Here is a 21,577-nt window from a genome sequence, read left to right as displayed (position 1 = left end):
CTGTGTGACTGTGAGTCTGTGAGTGACTGACCGAGTGTCCGGAGTTTGGGAGAGCGCATGAGGGAGCCAGTCCTGGACACTGACTGCTAGAGCTGGTTTAAAGGATTGGGATAATCGCGTTGATAATTACGATTTTCATTATTATTTTTTTTTCTTTAGAATCCAACTGAGGTTCTCGCCCTATAAAATGAAACTGTCAGTAAAAGAGTCATGATGCTTGTTTTCTTCTTGATCCTACCAACTCTGTTCCCCGCTCTTAAGCTCATGCAATGTCCATTTATTTAAACTACAATTATTAATCATGTGGTAAAACAAAAGTGTTGAGCATGCAAATGTACTCATTTTGAGGGATTTCCTAAAACAAGATTAGAGATTAGAAATTATCCTATCTAATAATATGTAGTAGTAGTTATCAGTACAAAATAAAGTGAATTTTTGCACAGGTGCAGACCTATATTTTGAAAGCAGGGAAGTATTCTAAAACAACGGTAATGATGAAACTTACAGAAAGATAACAGAACAATGAAGAAGGTGTCGAGACAAGACATCATGGGTGAAAGATTTTCATCTCATCTAAAATGCTAACGACAGAAATTACGTTTCTTACATACTTGTATCAAAATGAACAATGATTAGGAAGGCAAAGAATCAGGAATATATGTACAGTTTAATAAGATTTGTGGCACAAGTCTTACGGTTATATCAAGGAATGTCAACAGCAGTATAATAATTGCACTGGTATAAATTCATTTTCTAGTCAAGCATTAACTCTGAAGATGGAAACTTAAGAGGGAAATAAAAGTTTTATTTTTCCCCCAAAGTATTCGTTATAAACATTATGCCCCATTGTGTTTACATATAAATTCTACAGGGTAGATGGTGCACGCGTTTCTAACGCTTTAGCTAAAAGTATGCAATATGATGGTATATTAATGACTGTCATCCATGACACTTCATATAAAGAAAGTATAAGAGATTAATCCCCTTTGACAGATGTCTTTTTTTATCCATAACGTATATCAAATTTACTTCGGCATTTTGAAAGGGAAAGTAAGACAAAGAAAAAGGTTATAAAAATAAAAAAGACAATCACTACTAGGCCTATGTTCTCATGCATTATGCAGTCGTGAGGCTTTGCATTATACTGTACTGTATATGTTACTCGACGAGAATATGTCAGCATCATTATTATCAGCCGTAACTAGGCCACTGCAGGACAATGGCCTCAGACATGTCCTTCCACTCATGTCTGTTTATGGTCTTCTTATACCAATCTATACCTGCAAATTGTCTTAATTCGTCAATCTATCGTCTTCTCTTCCTTTGCCTTCTTATTTTGCAATCCCTAGGGACCCCATCCTGTTGTTCTTAATGTCCATCTATTATCCTTCCCATATCCAATTTTTTTAAAATGTTGTTAGAATATCCTCTAATTTGGTTTGCTCTCGGATCCATGTTTCTCTTTTTCTGTCTCTTAGTGTTATTCCCGTCATTATTTTTTTCCATTACTCTTTGAGTTGTAACTAGCTTATGTTCTTAGGTTCCAGTTTTCTGATGCATAAGTTAACTTTGTTGGGACCATCTAATTAAATTTAATATCTATATATATTGTTCTTTATGTTTTTCGAGTAATCCATATTTTCCATTCTTAAATGTAAAATAGATTTAACTGCTCCTTTCTTGTATCATATGAGTGAACTTGACCTATTTAAGAGGAGTTCAATACAATCAAGGACTACCTAGTGAAGGCCTAGGCCTAAAGCTTAACACACTATCTACCAAGATGGTTTGATTATTTTTAGATCTTGCTATCAACTATGACCATGATAGAATGACATGTATTACTAAGTTTACAGTATTTTATACTTGATCGTAAGTAAACAAGCTTATACAAGATTATCGAAGAGTTATCAGTTTTTTTTTCTATATCTAATTTAATTCAGCAAAGTAATTTTGCAGGGTACAAGAATGAGGGAAATAGAATACGTGTTTATTCGGGTGACATGGACTTTTCAAGCAACTCTATAGCGAAACTACTTCTCGCTGTATACAATTTTGTCGTGTAGGCCTAATGGTGCCTTTGTAAAGTGTTTCCCTACAAAAGGCGGAAATGAGGGGGTTAAAGAAAAAAATAATACATTTACTCGAATTATTTCTCACTGGGAACTCGTCAGAGTAAATTGGATGCTGTTTTTTTTGTTTTAATTTCATTATCCATCTCTCTCTCTCTCTCTCTCTCTCTCTCTCTCTCTCTCTCTCTCTCTCTCTCTCAGTTGTACTGGCTAGATTCCGTAGATAAAAACTTTGAAATAGTATCGTTCTTATAGAGGAACATAAGTGAAAATAAAACATCTTGACTGATAATTGCCCATCGTGTACATCAGCAAAGAGAAAAGAACAATATTAATTAGGATGTAAATTTTGTGAGTTACTACCATAAGAAGTGTGTCTATATACTCGTAGATACTAACGCCAGTGATCCAGATATAGAGAAAATGTAATAGCTCTGTCCTGGGTGTGTGATGAAGCTAAAATTTCATTGGGAAACAGAAAGATATGGAGATGAAAATGTCAAAAATGGAGGAAGAACAACAGACGAGAAACTTCACAACAGTAACAGGTTGGCCAGGGCAACAGCCCCCCGTTGAGATACTACCGCTAGAGAGATATTGGGTCCTTTGACTGGCCAGACAGTACTACATTAGATCCTTCTCTCTGGTTACGGTTCATTTTCATTTTGCCTACACATACACCGAATAATCTGGCCTATTCTTTGCATATTCTCCTCTGTCTTCATACACCTGACAACAATGAGATTACCAAACAGTTTTTATTCACCCAAAATGTTGACACGATTCTCTCTTTACAGTTTATATATGACATACATATGTCAACGTTGTTACTCACCCTAAATTATTCTATAATTTTACTATTACTTCTCATATATAGTTTATTTATATCATTATTTCCTTTCATCACTGGGCTATTTTCTTTGTTGGAGCCCATTGGGTAGTAGCATCCTGCTTTCCCAACCAGGGTTGTAACTTAGTTAATAATAATAATAATAATAATAATAATAATAATAATAATAATAATAATCTTCATTGTTATTCCTACATTAAGGGTTCTCTTGCCTGATAGGTCCTTTCAAAAGCCATTCAATAAGGATATACCCTTCCATCAAACCTCTTCTCTTCATATCATCCTATACCTTATCTCGTCATCTAATTTTCTGCCACCATCTTGATCTTCTCCCCCTAACGAGATCCTCTCAAGCCTTCCTCCCTCCCTCCCCACCATTCCATCATCAACACGACGTCCCCACACTATCTCAGTCATGACGCTCTTATGACCTCTGTGATCTTCACTACACCTACCATTCTTCTTATTTCATTATTTTCCAATCTTTCAAGCAGTGATATTCCTATAATCCACTTCAGCATTCTAATATCTGTTTTCTTAAGCTTTGCTTCCTTTTTTTTGTCATAAAGGCCACGTTCCCGATTTGATTGCCGCCACACATTAACGCTAGTCTTATTACTGTGTTATAGATCGTGAATTTTAGTGTTATTACCATTTTCTTATCACATACCCCTTGAAAATACTACTTTGTTTTTTTTTCATTAATGATTTCTTATACGGTAACTCCTTTCGTGGCATCTTGCCACTTCCAAGTTTAAAAAACTGCGTTTTCCACATGTGCCAAAAAAAAAGCACCATGTCTGAAGAACTTCCACTCTTTTTTCTACTTTGTTTATATTCAACATCCATACTTCCGTTCCGTTAAGGATTGTCTGCTCCTAAACCTTTGACATCTATGGTAATCCCATCGATAAGGACTTGATAAGATACCAAATTTCCAATAGGATGAAGTCTCAGGCGACATCCTTCATTTCTTTCTTTCTTTATGTATATATATATATATATATATATATATATATATATATATATATATATATATATATATATATATATATATATGTGTGTGTGTGTGTGTGTGTGTGTGTATGCACTAGTGAACGCGACCCGTCATAAACGACTGCTAAATATTTAAATAGATATGAACACGCTCACGCACTCACACTAATTCAACCCTTCCCAGCCTCTCCCCCTTTCCTAACTACAAGCCCTCTCACCAGGATATGGCTACTACCTCTCCCCCAACCCAGAAGGACGAGGAGAGACAGAGTAATCATGCGTTTGGCAATGTATATGTGTATTTATTTACGTATATATATAAATATATATATATATATATATATATATATATATATATATATATATATATATGTATATATATGTATATATATACATATATATATATATATATATAATGTATATATATATATATATATATATATATATATATATATATATAAACACAACACAACAAGGAATGCAGCCATATCTAGTCCACTGCAGGACAAAGGCCTCAGATATGTCATTTGTCATGTCTGGAGTTTGGCCATTTTCATCACCACATGAACTCTATTGGAAATGTCCCTTCCTGGTGATCGCCAGACTGGGGTTCGAGTCCCGCTCAAACTCGTTTGTTTCTTGTAGTGTCTGCAACCTCACCACCCTTGTGACCTAAAGGTTGGGGGTTTGGGGAAGCCTATTGGTCTACCTGTTAAGTCATCAGCAGCCAATGCTGGCCCTTAGTGGTCCTAGCTTGGGTGGAGCGGGCGCTTGGGCGCTGAACATATTTACATTTGGTCAGACTCCAGGAAATTGTTCTGCTTGCTAGGGCAATGTCACTGTCCCTTGGCTCTGCCATTCATGAGTGGACTCTAAACCTTTAAGAGAAATCCCCACTTACAAAGGGACACACACATACTGTATATTATTATTATTATTATTATTATTATTATCATTATTATTATTATTATTTGCTAAGGCATAACCCTAGTTGGAAAAACAGATGCTATAAGCCAAGGGGCACCAACAGGGAAAATAACCCAGTGGAGAAAGGAATCAAGGAAAAATAGAGTATTTTAAAAACAGTAACAACATTAAAATAAATATTTCCTATATAAAGCTTTAACAAAACAAGAGGCAGAAAAACCAGATAGAATAGTGTGCCCGAATGTACCCTCAAGCAAGAGAACTCTAACCCAAGACAGTGGATGGCCATGAACAGACGCTATGGCACTACCCAAGACTAGAGAACAATGGTTTAATTTTGGAGTGTCCTTCTCCTAGATAAGCTGCTTACCATAGGTAGAGAGTCTCTTATACCCTTACCAAGAGGAAAGTAGCAACTGCACAATTACAGCGCAGCAACCCCTTGGTGAAGAAGAATTGTTTGGTAATCTCAGTGTTGTCAGGTGTATGAGGATAGAGGAATATGTAAAGAATAGGCCAGTTTACTCAGTGTGTGTGTAGGCAAAGGGAAATATATATATATATATATATATATATATATATATATATATATATATATATATATATATATATGTGTGTGTGTGTGTGTGTGTGTGTGTGTGTGTGTGTGTGTGATATTAAATGAAGTTGAAATCGTAAGGTTGATAAATAAGAGCAAAATAAAGTGTCAGCAAAGAAAGGTAGGGCAATTCCAGCCACTTATAGAGATGTCTTAGGGTCTGTGGCAGTCGCAACCAATTTGTAGCCCCAATCGTTGTTATAAATCGGAACACGAAGAATATATGAGAAGTATTGAAGTAACGTTATTACGCAGGGGGGGGGGGGGGGAGGAAAAGGCGAAGCACGGAAAATGGCAACAGCGCTTTACTCTTTCAATAATGTATCGCCGTATTCCTTTCACTTTCGTTGCTTTTCCACCCGTGATGTTGATCACAATATGCCACCAGAGCCAACCATTATTTTTGGATCTGAATACTGCAACCCGTAGGGACCACGGCTTAATTGGGAAGTTTATCACGCTTTACTGTGAATGTTTTGTACAGTGCAACGATATCTACAAAGAAAATGTTTTGTCATGATTTTTTAACGATTTATATTTAGATGAAAACAGCAAAAGGAGCAATTCACCCACATATCTTTAACCGCGCTTTTGTTAGATTTGAAAGTAAGAATTACATTTTTCATTCAACGTAAACATACAGTTCAAAGCTCTCTCTCTCTCTCTCTCTCTCTCTCTCTCTCTCTCTCTCTCTCTCTCTCTCTCTCTCTCTCCTGGATTAACGTTATGATAGATAGCGATGTAAATACGAGTTTTGATAATTACATTGAAAGATTCTTAGAATTCTATAATAAACATTTCTCACTAAGGAAACATACATTCGAGGAAAAACACAAGGATAAGACATGCTTAACTCAGGCTATATAGGATTCAATCAAACACAGGAATAAATTACAAAAATTATATGCTAATTGGCCCTTTACGTATGGGGCAGTTTTCAAACGATTGTACCAACTGTGTGTCACACGATCGTACATAGTAACGACATTTCATTTTGTGTATATATTATGCTTGTATCTTCGCATGATTGGTTTCTAAGTTGTTTGTCTGAGCTTTAGAAGCAACACACAATATGTAATCAGTCAAGCTCTTCCACAAGGTTCAATTGTGGGTCCTATTCTATTTCTCTTATATATTAATGACTTACACCGTACTACAAATAAAATTAAATCTTTCCTTTTTGCTGATGACACGACAATTTCCATATAAGGTAAAGACCTAAATTTTATTAAAAATATATTGAATTCCGAAGTATCAAAAGTTTCTTCATGCATGAAAAGCAATAAATTAACACTTACTATATCTAAAACCTATTGCATAGTATTCTCTCCGTTGATGACGGAATCGCCATATATTGATATTTATATTGACAATATCTTGTTAGAACAAGTCCGAGTGTGCAAATTTTTAGGTGTGGTTATTGATTGTAAATTAAAGTGGAAAGATTATATATATATATATATATATATATATATATATATATATATATATATATATATATATATATATATATAAAGTAGTGAATAAAATTAGTAAGTTAATTGGAGTATTGCATAAAGTAGGAAACTGTCTCACAACTGATTGTTTAAAAAATATTTATTATTCTTTAGGTTATCCACATTTATTAATCAGTTCAGTAATATGGGGTGGGGGGAATCATTTAGTACTTAATAGTCTTTTTATTACACAAAAAATGTTGTTAAGAGTCATGACGTACAGTCACCGCTATACCCATACTGACCCTCTCTTCAAACAATTGAAAGTACTGAAACTCTCGGACAAAATAGCTTTGCAAACAAGTCTCTTTGCGTACAAAGCATCACACGGGAATCAGGTGACTTATGGTTTCAGAGTTGCAGACTACCCTAATACCCGCAGAGAAAACTCTTTACAGCTGCCGCTATGCAGAACATGACATGCACAAAGATATGTAATATACAGAGGTGCAAAACAGTGGAATCAATCGCTTAATTGTATAAAAAATAGCAATTCCTGTGATATGTTTAAGAATAAAATAAAAGAGTATGATTTTTAATAGTTACTGAGGCTTGTGGGTTTTTTTTTATCTGTATTTTTCCCGAAATCCAGTGATGTGTTATGTAGGATGTTTTCGTTTATTATGTGTATATTATATTTTGTATCTAACAATTTAATTTTTATATTTATTCACCTGTTTGTGTGTATCTGTTTATCTGACTTTTTATTGTATTATCATTATTATTACTACTAGCTAAGCTAAAACCCTAGTTGGAAAAGCAAGATGCTACAAGCCCAAAGGCTCCAACAGAGAAAAATAACACAGTGAGGAAAGGAAATAAGGAAATAAATAAACGATATAAGAAATAATGAAAATCAAAATAAAATGTGTAAAAAACATTAACAACATTAAAACAGTATCTAACAGACTATGTAAGCCGTTGATTTTTATGCACTATAGGTCTATGTTCTGACCATATGGCACATGAGTTTATATTAGCAGGTCTGTAAAGGAGCTTCGGCTCATCAGACCGAGCCAACATTATTTCTGTTATGTTCCATGATAATATAATTATGTATTAGCCCAATAAAATGTATCAGTATCAGTATCTTATACATTACACATATATAAGCACAGCGAGTAATAAAAAAGTCGGGTTCGATTCCCAACAAAGTATGACCGATTACGTGAATTTATTTAGAAGCCATTGTGCTTGTTTGTAAGAGCGTGTTTAGATGTTATCTAACTGTATCAGGTCACTGGGTGGGATGCTGTGGTTTTTAACACAATAGGAGTGAAAAAGGATATATGGTGGGAAATGCCACTAGCGAATAGCAGAGCTCTGTACTGTTTATATATTACAACTTCTGTAGCAGTTTGTGGGATATTATTATTATTATTATTATTATTATTATTATTATTAATACTTCAATGTTTTCTAATTATTAACACTGGCCCCCCTTTTTAAGTAAAAAGTATATATATATATATATATATATATATATATATATATATTATATGTTTGAAGAAGTGTAAATATATATGCAGTATATATACTAAGAATATGTATATATACATATATATATATATATATATATATATATATATATATATATATACATATATATATATATATATATATATATATATATATATATATAATGTGTGTGTGTGCACGCGCGCTAACGCACGTGTTTGTATTCGTATGTGTGTGTCAACATAAACCATATCCTCAATGGAAAACGTGAAATTTTGGGCTGAGGATATACATAAATGAAAAATATAAATATGGAAAATTTTCTTAGATGAACACCTCATCTAACTTAATCCAAGACCCCTGGCCGTACAGTTGCCCCAAAGTATTTATTTACCCTTGCCTAATGGGTCCTGTCTGTGCCGTTATGTTTTATGAAAATGGTATGGTAACACCGCAATGGTGTTTGCATTTTCTGTGAATGAGAGCTTATTTGCCTTTTAACAACGGACGTGATTGGTCGACCTACTGTTATGCCAATATTCATATTTTCTAAACATGCCTGCTATTAAAGAGGATGTCTTTAATAGAAGGGATTGGAGAGACCGCAATCAGGCAATCGACCCCTTAATGTAGGGATAACGGTGGGAAAGAAGAAGACTATAGACATTATGTTAATGATATATGAATAATAGTTCCCATTACAAGTGGAGAGAGGTGTGGTTAGATTTAAAAAATAGCGTAGAGAGTAAAAAGGATGGCTATGGTAAAAATCATATTCAGTTCTGATCAATCATTCATCGTCAGCCTTCGTTAAATTCAGGTGTGGCAGGTTTGCTGAAATTTAACTTTGGTTCATAGTAGATTTTTTGTGGTCAAATTCAGAGCATAACTAAGAGAAAAAAATGCTTAGGATTTACATAATCCATTAACCTATAAAGTAATCAGATTAGAAACAACAAATTCTAAGACCTAATAATATAATTTCATAAAGGCAATTATGATAGCCATTGACAGGTTACAAAACGGATAGCTTAGTAAAACATTTATATACAACACGATGCCCAATGAAACATACACTACGATAGTATATCTTATGTATCGCTATTGTGACGGCCGAGAGAAAGGTTATGACTCAAAGGCAGGATGCAATCAACTGAGTAACTTTATTAAAGAACACTCTCCAAAATATACAAAACCTCAAGGCAACAGGAATTTTCATGTTCGAGAAACAGACAATGTTAGAGAGGAAACACGCTGACATGTTTATTCTGGTTCTTTTTAGTGCGAGGGAAGAGCGCAGATACAAGCATAATATATACAAAATAATTTATGTACGATCGTGTGACACACGGTTGGTACACTATTCAAGCCACGTCTCACCAAAGAAACCAAGGTGGAAATTTCTCTGGGTGGTAATTGAACCAGAATCATTCGAGTAAATAACACCTTAACCAATCTGATGGTCTTTATATCAGCAGTGGATATTATTGCACACAGATAAATTCACTTGTTAGGTATGACGACAGTGATTCGGTTAAAGGTGTATGGCTTAGAGAGAGAGAGAGAGAGAGAGAGAGAGAGAGAGAGAGAGAGAGAGAGAGAGAGAGAGAGAGAGAGAGAGAGAGAGAGAACTATTGGTGGGTTTATTTTCCGTCAATTTTGATGCTATTATCAAACATCAATGTCGAGACCTTTTATAATACCTTAAAAATGACAGAAAAGATTCGATTAGATTAATTTTGTATTACCTTGTGATTACATAATAAATCCGATGTCTTCGTCAATACTTTTTTACAATACGGCGAAGGTGTAAAATAAAAGATTGTAGTTACACCAATCGTTTCATAGACTTTGTTCTATATTCTAAATTCCCCTTTACGCGTGCCCAAACTAGACTTCAAGAAGAAATAGTAAATCGCATTTTCATTTCTAGGAAAGTAAATTCCATGCTCATGGTTCACAGAATAGCAAAGTATGAGTTCATGGAAGTGGAAGTCCGAGAAGTTGTCGGTGTCAGAGACAAACTTCACAACGGAATTATCTTGAGGAATGTAAGGAAGTGCTTTGTAAGATATTAAACCTTTAATACTGATGAATTGTATAGTAAAAAATAATCAGCAATTTAACCTTGCAGTTAGGTGCACCATGGATGGGTAAATACATAGAGATGGGTTGAATTGTTTTCCGTTGTCGTCAGCTTTAGATTTTTTTTTTTTTTTTTTACATTTAATTCACTCTACGAAATTTTCCCCTCAGTTAACCTGGTCCTTGGTAATATTAATGGTTAAAATTAATACCTTAGCCATTTATAATTATGATTTTTTATTAATGTCAGCGGCCTTTATCAATTAATTTATATTAAATGTCTGAAAACTATGTGATATTCAGCGTTTAATCCAAATCATAACTTTGTATTAACCTTTTGTTTTAATACAAAATAATACAGATTGATTGAAGCAATATATCTTGTTTTTCCAAACTCCCTTCTCATAACATATGAGGTCAAGGTTTAGTGAAAACACTATGGAATTACATCATTTTATTCTTATTAATGTTATACTGAATTGTAGAATATGAAATAAGCAGAAAATCGTATTTTAAACATTGATATTTTGTCTAACCTTCATTATGTGCAATAGCAACTTGCGACGGGTTCTGAATTGACGAGACGTTGTTATACACGTAACACAACTTGTGGGTTTCTGCGAAAACAGTTTCTATAGTCAATATATTAAGAACACGCTGGAAAAGGCGCAGGTAGTTATGCTCCTAGCCCTAACCTAGCTTGTTGATGAACTTATTATGGGAGTTAATGCACAGATGTATCCACCCACAAACATTACAGGTGATATGGCCGCTCTCTAGCCACTTCACATATATTCTGGGTGTCTTACCTAGTTTTATCACGTTTCCAGCAATACAGACGACAATGCGTTTTAGAAGTGAAGATTTTTCATTACTGAAAATTATTCTGCCCCAAAAGCCTAAGGCCTCTTCAAAATACAGGTGACAAATTTCAACCGTACCACGTTATGCTGATCCTCTAGATTTTGTTACATTACCGGAGTTCTATGTAGATATCGTCTGCGTAGAACTTATTTCTCATTGTTCCAACCGAATCAGTCAAGTCCAGTTTGTCCCTTAAGATAACTTTATTTGTAAGTGGGCTGTGCGTGGCTACTACCTTAATCGCCCCATCTTCTTGAATCGCGTTTCTTGGGTCGTTACGGCCTACTGGCAACGTCTCTGCCTGGTGATTGCCAGAATGGGATTCGAGTCCCGCTCAAACTCGTTAGTCTCTTTAGTGTCTGCAACCTCACCATCCTTGTGAGCCAAGGATTGGGGATTTGGAGGATCCTATAGGTATACCTGCTGGGTCAACAGCAGCCATTACCTGGTCCTCCCTGGTTCTAGCATGGGTGGAGAGTGGGCTTGGGAGCGGATCATTGTATATATGGTCAATCTCTAGGGCATTGTCCTGTTTGCTAGGGCAATGCCACTGTTCCTTGCCTCTGCCATTCATGAGTTACGGGCTGCCTAAGGCAAGAGCCCGTGTCTTTCACAATGGTAAGGCAATCTCAAGGTCTATATATACCAGGTCAGCCAACGCGCAGCTTAAGCTGTGAATCACCCATACTGTGACGTCAAGCTTCCCCGTCTCACACACGTGGGTAAACAAAACATAGGACCGTTGCCTTAGTTAGCTACCTATAGAGGTAACGTAAACAATAGGAGACGCTGTGACCATTATCATTTTATTCATTCATTCATTCCGTCACTAATAATGCCAAGTAACTGCGCAGTATTTGGCTGTTATAATAGACATGATAAAACTAAAAGCTCAAACATAAAATACCATCGCTTTCCAAAAGAAAAACCATACATAGACCAGTGGATACACGCATGTTGACGTGCAGACAGAATTAATGTTGTGAATGCTACTGTTTGCTCGATTCATTTGAAACCAGGCGATTACAAAGATGACATAAAGTCTAGGTTACTAGGTATTGAAAGTCCTAGAAATTGACTACCTACTTACACAAAGACAAAATCAAGATTACCTTGAACATTTCTTTGGGTGTATAAGGCAAATGGAGGGGCACTATGATCATCCTCATGCTTTGAACTTTAAATTTCGGCTAAAAAAAAAAATGTTACCAGGAAAGGAAATTAAAGTATTAAGTGAAAGTGTAATATCACCACCGTTGGAAAATCTCAAGAATCAGCCAAAGACGATGAATCTATCACGAAAGAAAGGCACTTAGCGTTAGAAATAGGCCTAACAACGCAGATATTCAGAAATTTAGATTTTGATTTAGAGAAAGGTGCATTAGAGGAGGAATAAGACCTTTTGAGAGCAAATAAAGAAATAAAGAAAGATATTTGGGGAGTAATTGAGGAGGAAGCTCTTAAATGCATTGGTGAATATATTGTAAAGAAATTTTGTGTAAAATATCCTGAGTTAGGAAATAAGACTGAAGAAGTGCTAAGGAATGATACTTGGATAGCATGTGTTAATCGGGGGGAATTACATGCACCTTCTAGTCAGTTTTTTTTCACAGTTGGTAATAATGCGGGAGATTTTTAATGCTGTACACGGGGAAGCTCTCATGGAGGGAAAAATTGTTTTAAAAAGCTTTATTAATAATTAAAACAGTCTGGTATTGAAGTTCCTGACGATGTTATTGCTTTTTTTGTTAAGATATCGGTATATTTTCGAATGCGATATCTTAATAATTTGATAAAGTATAGAAAACCTCAAGGACAACCATGCAGGGAGGCCCTAAGAAAAATAATGAAAATTGTAACTTAATAAAATATTTTCCAAAGGTAAAATGTTGTTTTATTTACATTGATTGTGTGATAGATCTACGTTCTTAATGGGTCTCGCCAACACTAAGCCCTTCAGATGATGTAGGTGCGCAGAAGAGGCTTAAAATCGGTACGCTGTATGGCTGACCTGGTATATCTGGACCGTGAGCAATCTGACACACACACACACAATTCATAAATGGCCTCCTTTAAACCAGTTCTTAGCATGTCCCTGAAGTTTCGAGACTTCTCTTGCAATACGTTTGTAAGATATGGTAGACTCTCACGTGCTCCTTGTTGATTACTTTCCATTGTTAACTCCAGTCACTAAACTGCTATGAAAGAGAACGGCATATTGAACTAACAGTGGCCACATCACTTCCTGGTCCCATCTCTCTCTCTCTCTCTCTCTCTCTGTCTCTCTCTCTCTCTCTCTCTCTCTCTCTCTCTCTCTCTCTCTCTCTCTCTCTCTCTCTCTCAGTCATACTACTTTAACAGAGTCCCTGTTGTCATTCAAGTCTTTACCGGTCTATATAGTATTGTTTAATAATATCAACGAAATCAACTGAAAATAAACCTAATCATATCAGTGTTCCGTCTCTCTCTCTCTCTCTCTCTCTCTCTCTCTCTCTCTCTCTCTCTCTCTCTCTCTCTCTCTCTCTCTCTAAAATTTCAGACATATATACAACAGGACAAAGGCCTCAGAAATATCGATTCAGGTCTGGAGTTTGACCAGTTTTCATCACCACGCTGACCAGTGCTGATTGGTGTTGGTGGTAGATTTTCATCTGATCGCTCAAAACAAACCAACCTTCTTTCCCACATATATCACCTACATTAAGGGGTCGGTTTCCTGATGTGACTTCTAATAGCATCAAGTTTCTTCTTTGTCTGCATCTTTTCCCACTTCTATGTGGGGTCGATGTTTCTGGTCAGCTTTCTCCATCTACCTCTGTCCCATACTTCATCACCGGTTAATCCCTTTGATCGAAGGTCATCCTTGATACAGTCCATCCACCTTCACTTTGGTCTCCCTCTCCTTCTCGTTCCTTGTACCTCCATTTCCATCACTCTCCTCCCGATATACTGTTCATTTCTTCTCATGACATGGCCATACCACCTCAGTCTACTTTCTTGGATCTTGTGTGATAGTTTTCTAACTCCTGTGGTACCCTTAATTACCTCATTCCGTATCTTATCTCTTCTTGTCACCCCACACATCCATCTCAACATTCTCATCTCTGCCACATCCAGTTTCTTCTCTTCTGTCTTCTTTATTGCCCACGTCTCCACTCCATACATCATTGCGATCACAACGGTCCTGTGTACTTTACCTTTCAACTTAACCCCTATTTTCCTGTCACATAGTACTCCACGCACTTTTTTCCAATTCTTCCATCCTGCTTGTATTCTGTGGTTTATTTCTCTCCCCAGATCACCATCCTCTGCAACTGTTTATTCTAAATACCTGAAATTTTCAAATCTTTTCAATCTCTCTCCTTGTAAGCTAACTTCCCCATTCTCCCCATTTTTCAATCTCAAATACTCTGTCTTTTTCCTGCTGATCTTCAATCCTTTATTTTCCATTTTTCTTCTCCACTGCTCCAGTTACTCTTCTACTACATCATCAGCAAAAAACATACACCAAGGAGACTGATCTCTAATACCTTGTGTTACTACATTCATGACCAGATCAAATAGGTAAGGGCTCAATGCAGACCCCTGATGTAGTCCCACATTTACTGGGAAACTTTCTGTTAGGCATATACTGCTCTTAACATCTGCCTTTGCCTTTTCTCTTCTCTTCTTGCTTCTTTCTTTGCCTGTTTATAGTTTTCTTTATCCTGCTCTTGTCATAATAGATCTGCCTTCTTCTTTGCTTCTTTCTTGGTTTTTACCCGTTCTTGCACCTCATCATTCCACCACCACGATTCTTTATCATTTGGGGTCTTCTTCCGGATGACTTTCCAAGTACTTTCTCACTGATCTTTAGAATCACTTTACTATTCTCGGTCCACCATTCTTGTACATCCTCATGTAACCTTACTGCTTCCAGCACTCTTTCCTTAAACAACACTCTCAATTCTTCCTCTTTCAATTTCCACCACTTAATCTTTGGGTCCATTCTCATCTTATTACTTCTCCTACAATTTCTTAGTCTACAATCAATTACCACTAACCTGTGTTGCGCTGCTACACTCTCCCCATTTATCACCTTGCAATTTCTAACTTCTGTCAGATGATCTCTGTTACACAGCAGGAAATCTATCTGGCTCTCCCTGCCACCGCTACTGTAAGTAATCAGTCTGTTAATCTTCTTCTCAAAGAAGGTGTTGATCATTGCTAGGTCAAAAGCAAATGCAAAATCAATCACTCTTTCTCCCCCATCATTTCTCTCACCCACACCCCAACCTCCATGCACTCTCTCTATCCCTTCCCTACTAATTCCGAAGTGGCCGTTCAGATCTCCTCCTATAATTACCCTTTCCCTTGTAGGGATTATTCCAAGCTCCTGGTCCATCTCCTCCCAGAATGTATCCTTCTCCTCCTTTGTACATCCAGTTTGTGGGGCATAGGCACACACCACATTGACTATTGTTGCCCCCAGTCCTAGCTATAAACTCATAATTCTGTCATTTTTCCTATTCATCCCAATCAAACTTCCCTTTAACTCTTTCGATAATATTATTCCTACTCCATTTCTTCCTTCCATATTTGCTCCATTGTAATATAATTTACAATCTTCGCCTAGTTCTCTTGCATTATTTCCCTTCCACCTGGTCTTCTGCACAAACAGCACTCCAATCTTCCTTCTCTCCATGAGGTCAACCAGCTCTCGCCCTTTTCCAGTCATTGTCCCCACATTCAGAGTTGGTACTCTCATCCCCTCCTCAGATATTTTCCTCTGAGCTTGGCTCTTTAACCCTGCCTGCCCATGAGTAAGTAGCCCGTGCCGATTGACGAGATCCCAACGTGTCGCCTGCAGGGAACGCCCTGGCATTATTCTCATTCTGATTATATTCAATGACCATATTTGTTTTGGCTAATTTTTCATGGCCGGATGCCTTTCCTGCTGCCAACCCTCCTCATTTACCCGGGCTTGGGACCGGCACCAAGTTGAGGCTGGCGTGACCCCCCTCAATGGCTGGGTTCTAATAGCATCAAGCATTGTTTATAATTTGACAGAGGGCTTTTACAATTGCATGCCAATCCAGCTATCAACCAAAGCTGTTGGCTGTGAGCCTAACTTTTGACTAAAAAGCCCAAATGCAAAGACGGTAGTTTTCGAAGTTATTGGCAGAAGGTCTAGCCTTTTGCTAAAAGAGCAAGACTGTAGCTGTCCTTTTGGTCGCTTTCTACGACATGCAGTACATACAGTGGTAGTATTCTTACACCCCTATCACATAGTTCTCTCTCTCTCTCTCTCTCTCTCTCTCTCTCTCTCTCTCTCTCTCTCTCTCTCTCTCTCTCTCAGCCATAAAGCTTTAACTGAGCATTGACAAAACAATATGTGGACCAATCACGACCGTCGTAAAAAGACAAATAGGCTTCCATTCACAGAAAATGCAAACACCCATAGCATGCAATACAGGAGGCCTCCTAACCTTATCTAGGATGCTAGGTAGCCTACTATCTGAAAAGGATTTTCAACCTATGAAGCCCCTAAACATTATAAGATCATATGACATTGTTTTAAAAGTGATGAGTCAGTATTTGGAAAGCTTTCACGTTGAAATTACTAGAGGAGAGTTATTGGGCCATGAGATACCAGGTCATTCCCTACAGAAATTAAAATCTAAATTAGAAATACATCCCAATCCTTTTGTAGAGCCACATTCAGATGTTTATTTTTATTATTGTAAGCACACTGCACTCAGTAACTACTTGAAAATTATTCTTTAATGAATATGAAACCATCTACAAACAATCGTAGAATAATTTAACCATCACACAAATATCTCTTTAATTATATATTTAAAAAATATATCACATTAAAAAAAAATGTGTTGCCATTACCAAACTAAAAACAGGAAACTGCACAAAACGTTTGTGATTAAAAGGAGATTATAAAAGAAAAAAAAAAGAAGAAAAAAGCAAAGCAAAGCAATAGAAAAAAAATGTATGGTTCATGAGTGGAATTACTAGCATTCACTAAGCAAAATAATAATTCAAGTGATAAAAACCATGGTAACTACAAAGATGCATTGTCCTAACCTAACCCCACCTAGGACATCACATCCAGGACCAGATCCTGGTCACATCTTTCTGGGCTCCATCCCTAAAACTCGGCTAAAATATATTTAAACTATTTTTACCTGTATACATCATCACTTCAGCTTACTCTACACAGGACACTGTTTTACTTAACAAACAGAGAAGCTCTGCTCTAATGAATCCAGTAATATACCTTTCGACCTTTTTCTTGTTTTTATTTCTATTTGAGGACAGGTGGATTTAATAGATGCAATAATTGCAAAGGAATATAATTGAATAGGAAAACCATATATATTTTCAAAGGATAGAATCCAGCAAGTATTTGGTCAAAGATTACATCACCTTTATTATCATCGGTAGTAAGCAAGCTTCGATGGAAAAACGTTTTCTTCTGGAAGAGTCTCTACCCTCGTCACATGGGGTCCAGAGCCTATCTGAAGACTTACCATGGAGGCTTCTATATTCATTTCATTTCCAATGCTTCAATTGCTGCTATCTAATCCTTATTGTTTATTGATTGAAAGATCCTGTAACGTGTGATTTACAAGTTTATATCTTCCAGTGTAGTTCTTTGAAAATGAATACTTCTTGGTATTTTTAGAAATTGCACTTACTGCAAATTGCAAACTTAACATGTAAATTTCCCGAAGCATTTCTACATTGACTTTTGAACAATTAAATTCATGGCCTTTACTGCCGGTAGATGTTAAGGGGATGTTGAAGCCTTTTCATAACATATTCACTACCGAAACTAAACCAATAAAACTTTTATCATAAGCTTGTAAAACTTTTTCATTTCTCAATTCAAATTTGTACAAGCAATGGCTATTTTCGCGTTGAAATTATCTTTGAGGGAAAACCTATCAGTGTAGAAATACAGCGAAACTTTTGAAGTTTTAATGGGTTAAAGATATAGCACAAGTATAATATTCTGGAATTATATAAAAAGAATGTTTGAAGTTTTAATTGACTAAAACATTACCCAAGTATTTTGTCAAATAGAAAAATAGCAGAGTGATCAAGCGCCCTTTTCAAGCACATGATGATAGATAGACGGTATAAAACATTGAAACAAATCTTGGAATATTCAAATATTTTTTTTACTTCCCTTCCCTTATGATGCCATTCAGTTAATAGGGTATAAGAATAATACAAGTATAACACCCACCTTATAACTGTAAAATATAATAGTACTAGAACGTTGTATATGCATTATTTCCACTAAATATTTATCTTTATAGGCCTACCCAGACTTGAAAAGACAAGAGATTACAGAGCAATTGAAATTTTCCCTAATAAAGAAAAACAAGAAAAGAATAATTACACAAAGGCAACAACACTTACTGGTAGTAAAAATCAATTTAGATTCAAGCAACACAGGAGCAACATAAACAGACATGGTCATCGGTGGTAAGTGGTAACACAAATATAAAACCGCTCTTATTACAACTGGCGACGTATCATACTTCGACTCCTTTCATGCGACGCAAATGCTATACTTATTAAAATATTTTCTTTATTTTTGTTAAATTTGTTGAAATTGTATTATCTTTTGTTGATATTGCGTTATCTCTGACCAATACCGTCTGTTAGCCAAAGAAAAATAAAATTTTGATCATTGGCTTTTATTACTTGCAGAATAATACATTCATTTACTAAAGTTCTTTGAATGAGTTTACCGATAACAGTGATTTCGACAAAACACATTCGAAGGCTGCAACCCTCGTCCAAGTCTGAGCTTAATCAACCCCCAAAATGCCATTCTCCTAAAAACTTATATTCCTATCATTTGATTTAGAATCTTACGACTAGTTTCCAGTCATGAAGTAATGATAAATTTGGCTACCAAATCTAAGATACTCGTGCTTCGTAAAACTATAACATTTGAAACTAAGCTGACCAATGTACCCCCCTCAAAAGTTACTTTCCTGTCTCTCATAAAAAAAAAATCACAGTTAATCTCTGCTTGATCCTGCATATAAAGAGGAAAAGTAACTTATCAAGAAAATTTAACCTCCTTCCCTGAAGTAAAAGCCACCTTATTTCACCAAATTATAATAAAACTTTACTTTAAATTTTTATCATTATTAAGAACCCTGTCAGTTTCACCATTTTTCACAGCTAAAGAAGGATGGCTCCAGCTAAACAAGAAATGAATATTGCACAGCGTTGGCTTACATCTGAAGTCGACACCCCATAAATTACTACTAAACTCATTCACCCATAACTTGTGCCCATCTATATACCTCTTGTGTGTTAATTCTTTCATAGTAGCACTTATTAGCAGTAACTTGGAATTCTTTTCTTTATACCATTCACAGCAAGGCCTTCGTAAAAAAAAAAAAAAAAAAAAAAAAAAATCTCATTCTGAAAATCAAGGAAAAAAACCGTAATACACTTTATGACAACTCTATAAATTCATCAATTAATGACAGTTTTAATGAAAAATACTTTAGGTAATAAAAGGACGTGAAAATTATATTATTATAAGAATTTCGGTATGGATACATTGAGCGCCCGCAATTTTGGTGAGAAAAAATTTCTTGAAATATTTGAAATTACTCCTGGGATGATACTGTTGAAATCACAGATTAATGTATCAATGGTCTTAGGGTATGAATGTTGCTAAAGCTCCGTGCAAGCTGTTTACGATATAAATGAGGTTTGGAATTGTGCTGGATTCTCTTTCTAATATCTAATACCATCTCATTTCCTTCCCGATAAAAACAGACTTTGATACAATCCTGCGTAAATAATTATATCAATAATGATAGTGGCAAAAAAAAAAAAAAAATCGGGATTTCGTGATATCAAACATCTCTAAAACATGAGCTCCGGGACATTTAGTCTGATTCTGATTTTGAAATAGGTAACTACCGAAGCATCAATACTTATGTTTTATTGGCAATTAACATTGATGAAACAATTAAAGATAGGTTAACTCTTAAATTTGTCATCCACTATTATTCGAGAAGCTCCACAGAAGCCTCCAAATGTTACACACATAAGAACCAACTGATATTACAAATTGAAGAGTTCATTCATAGATTTTATTCACATGGAGTAAAGATTGATATTTAGCCTATTAGGTTCCTGCCTATGTTGGAGTTGATGATAATGTAACAACAGATGATGCTCCTAAATCAGTAATGAATTTAGCACAGCTCGACATTAAACTCCCCATAATAACCATAATAAAACATCGTTTAATAACTAAATGGAAAACTTTGTGGAATCATAAATCAGATAACAATAAACTGAAACAAATAAAACCAGCTGTCTCTCCATGGCAATCAACAGACCAGAAAGATAAAAGAACTGCATTCATCTTAGCAAGCTTGCGTATTGATTACACAAGATTGATCCACGGGTTTTTAATTTGCACAGCTGATGAGATAGTTCCTAAGTGCAGGGAGTGTGTCACGATTTTAATCATAAGATAGGTTTGATATCAATGCAGTCATTTTAGAAAACAGAGAAATTCACATTTAGCTCATAAAACTTCTGACATTTTATCAGATTCAAAGAGTTTTACTGTTCTTAAGAATTTAACATTTTCAAGAAGCAGAGAGTTATTTAAAAAAAAAAAATTTTTTATTGCACTTTTGTTTAATTCACGCTTTTATCTTCAGACTGAATTATTCTTACCCGATTTGATTCGGGTCAGCTGTTTAAGAATTGAGTTCGATTCATTGAGCTAGATAATCTCACTCATAATAACAATTGAAATAGGTACATGGTTGCTGCTGCCCTCGCCCAGGATATAATTGTCTTTCAGTTCAGTATATACATCAGGTGTTTCCCATTGTATTTGCTCCTTGGATACAAAGGTTACTTTGAGAATGATTCTGCAGACTGGAGACTACTCTCCAGTAAAGGGGAGGGAGTACCTAAAGGCATGTAGTGAAATATGATTGTAGTTTGGTACAAATGGCAAAGTGGTCAAATTAAGCGGAGGGATCCAGTGTTTAGTCCTTCGAACATGCAAGAGGACATGACAAGTAAACATTTCAGTTCATATTCGTTTCAGCCTTTTTTTTTTTTTTTTACCGGGATCTCATATGTCTACTACGGTACATGTTCCTCTGGTATTGATATCAAGAACTCATTCAATGCTGTTGATTTAAAGTTGAGACATAAGGTTCTATAAGAA

The 21,577-nt window shown here is 35.8% G+C and overlaps 1 protein-coding gene across 1 annotated transcript; it reads right to left on the bottom strand.

The window, feature by feature from the left end:
- Positions 1–15,823: 15,823 nt before the first annotated feature.
- Positions 15,824–16,219, bottom strand: LOC137620521 (craniofacial development protein 2-like). Its single transcript, XM_068350715.1, has one exon. It carries the CDS (start codon positions 16,217–16,219, stop codon positions 15,824–15,826), a length of 396 nt encoding a protein of 131 aa, XP_068206816.1.
- Between the last annotated feature and the right edge of the window lie 5,358 nt (positions 16,220–21,577).

The sequence above is a fragment of the Palaemon carinicauda genome, chromosome 2 (assembly GCF_036898095.1).
Source record: "Palaemon carinicauda isolate YSFRI2023 chromosome 2, ASM3689809v2, whole genome shotgun sequence".
Classification (NCBI taxonomy): Eukaryota; Metazoa; Arthropoda; class Malacostraca; order Decapoda; family Palaemonidae; genus Palaemon; species Palaemon carinicauda.
This window is presented reverse-complemented; position numbering and strand designations above follow the sequence as displayed.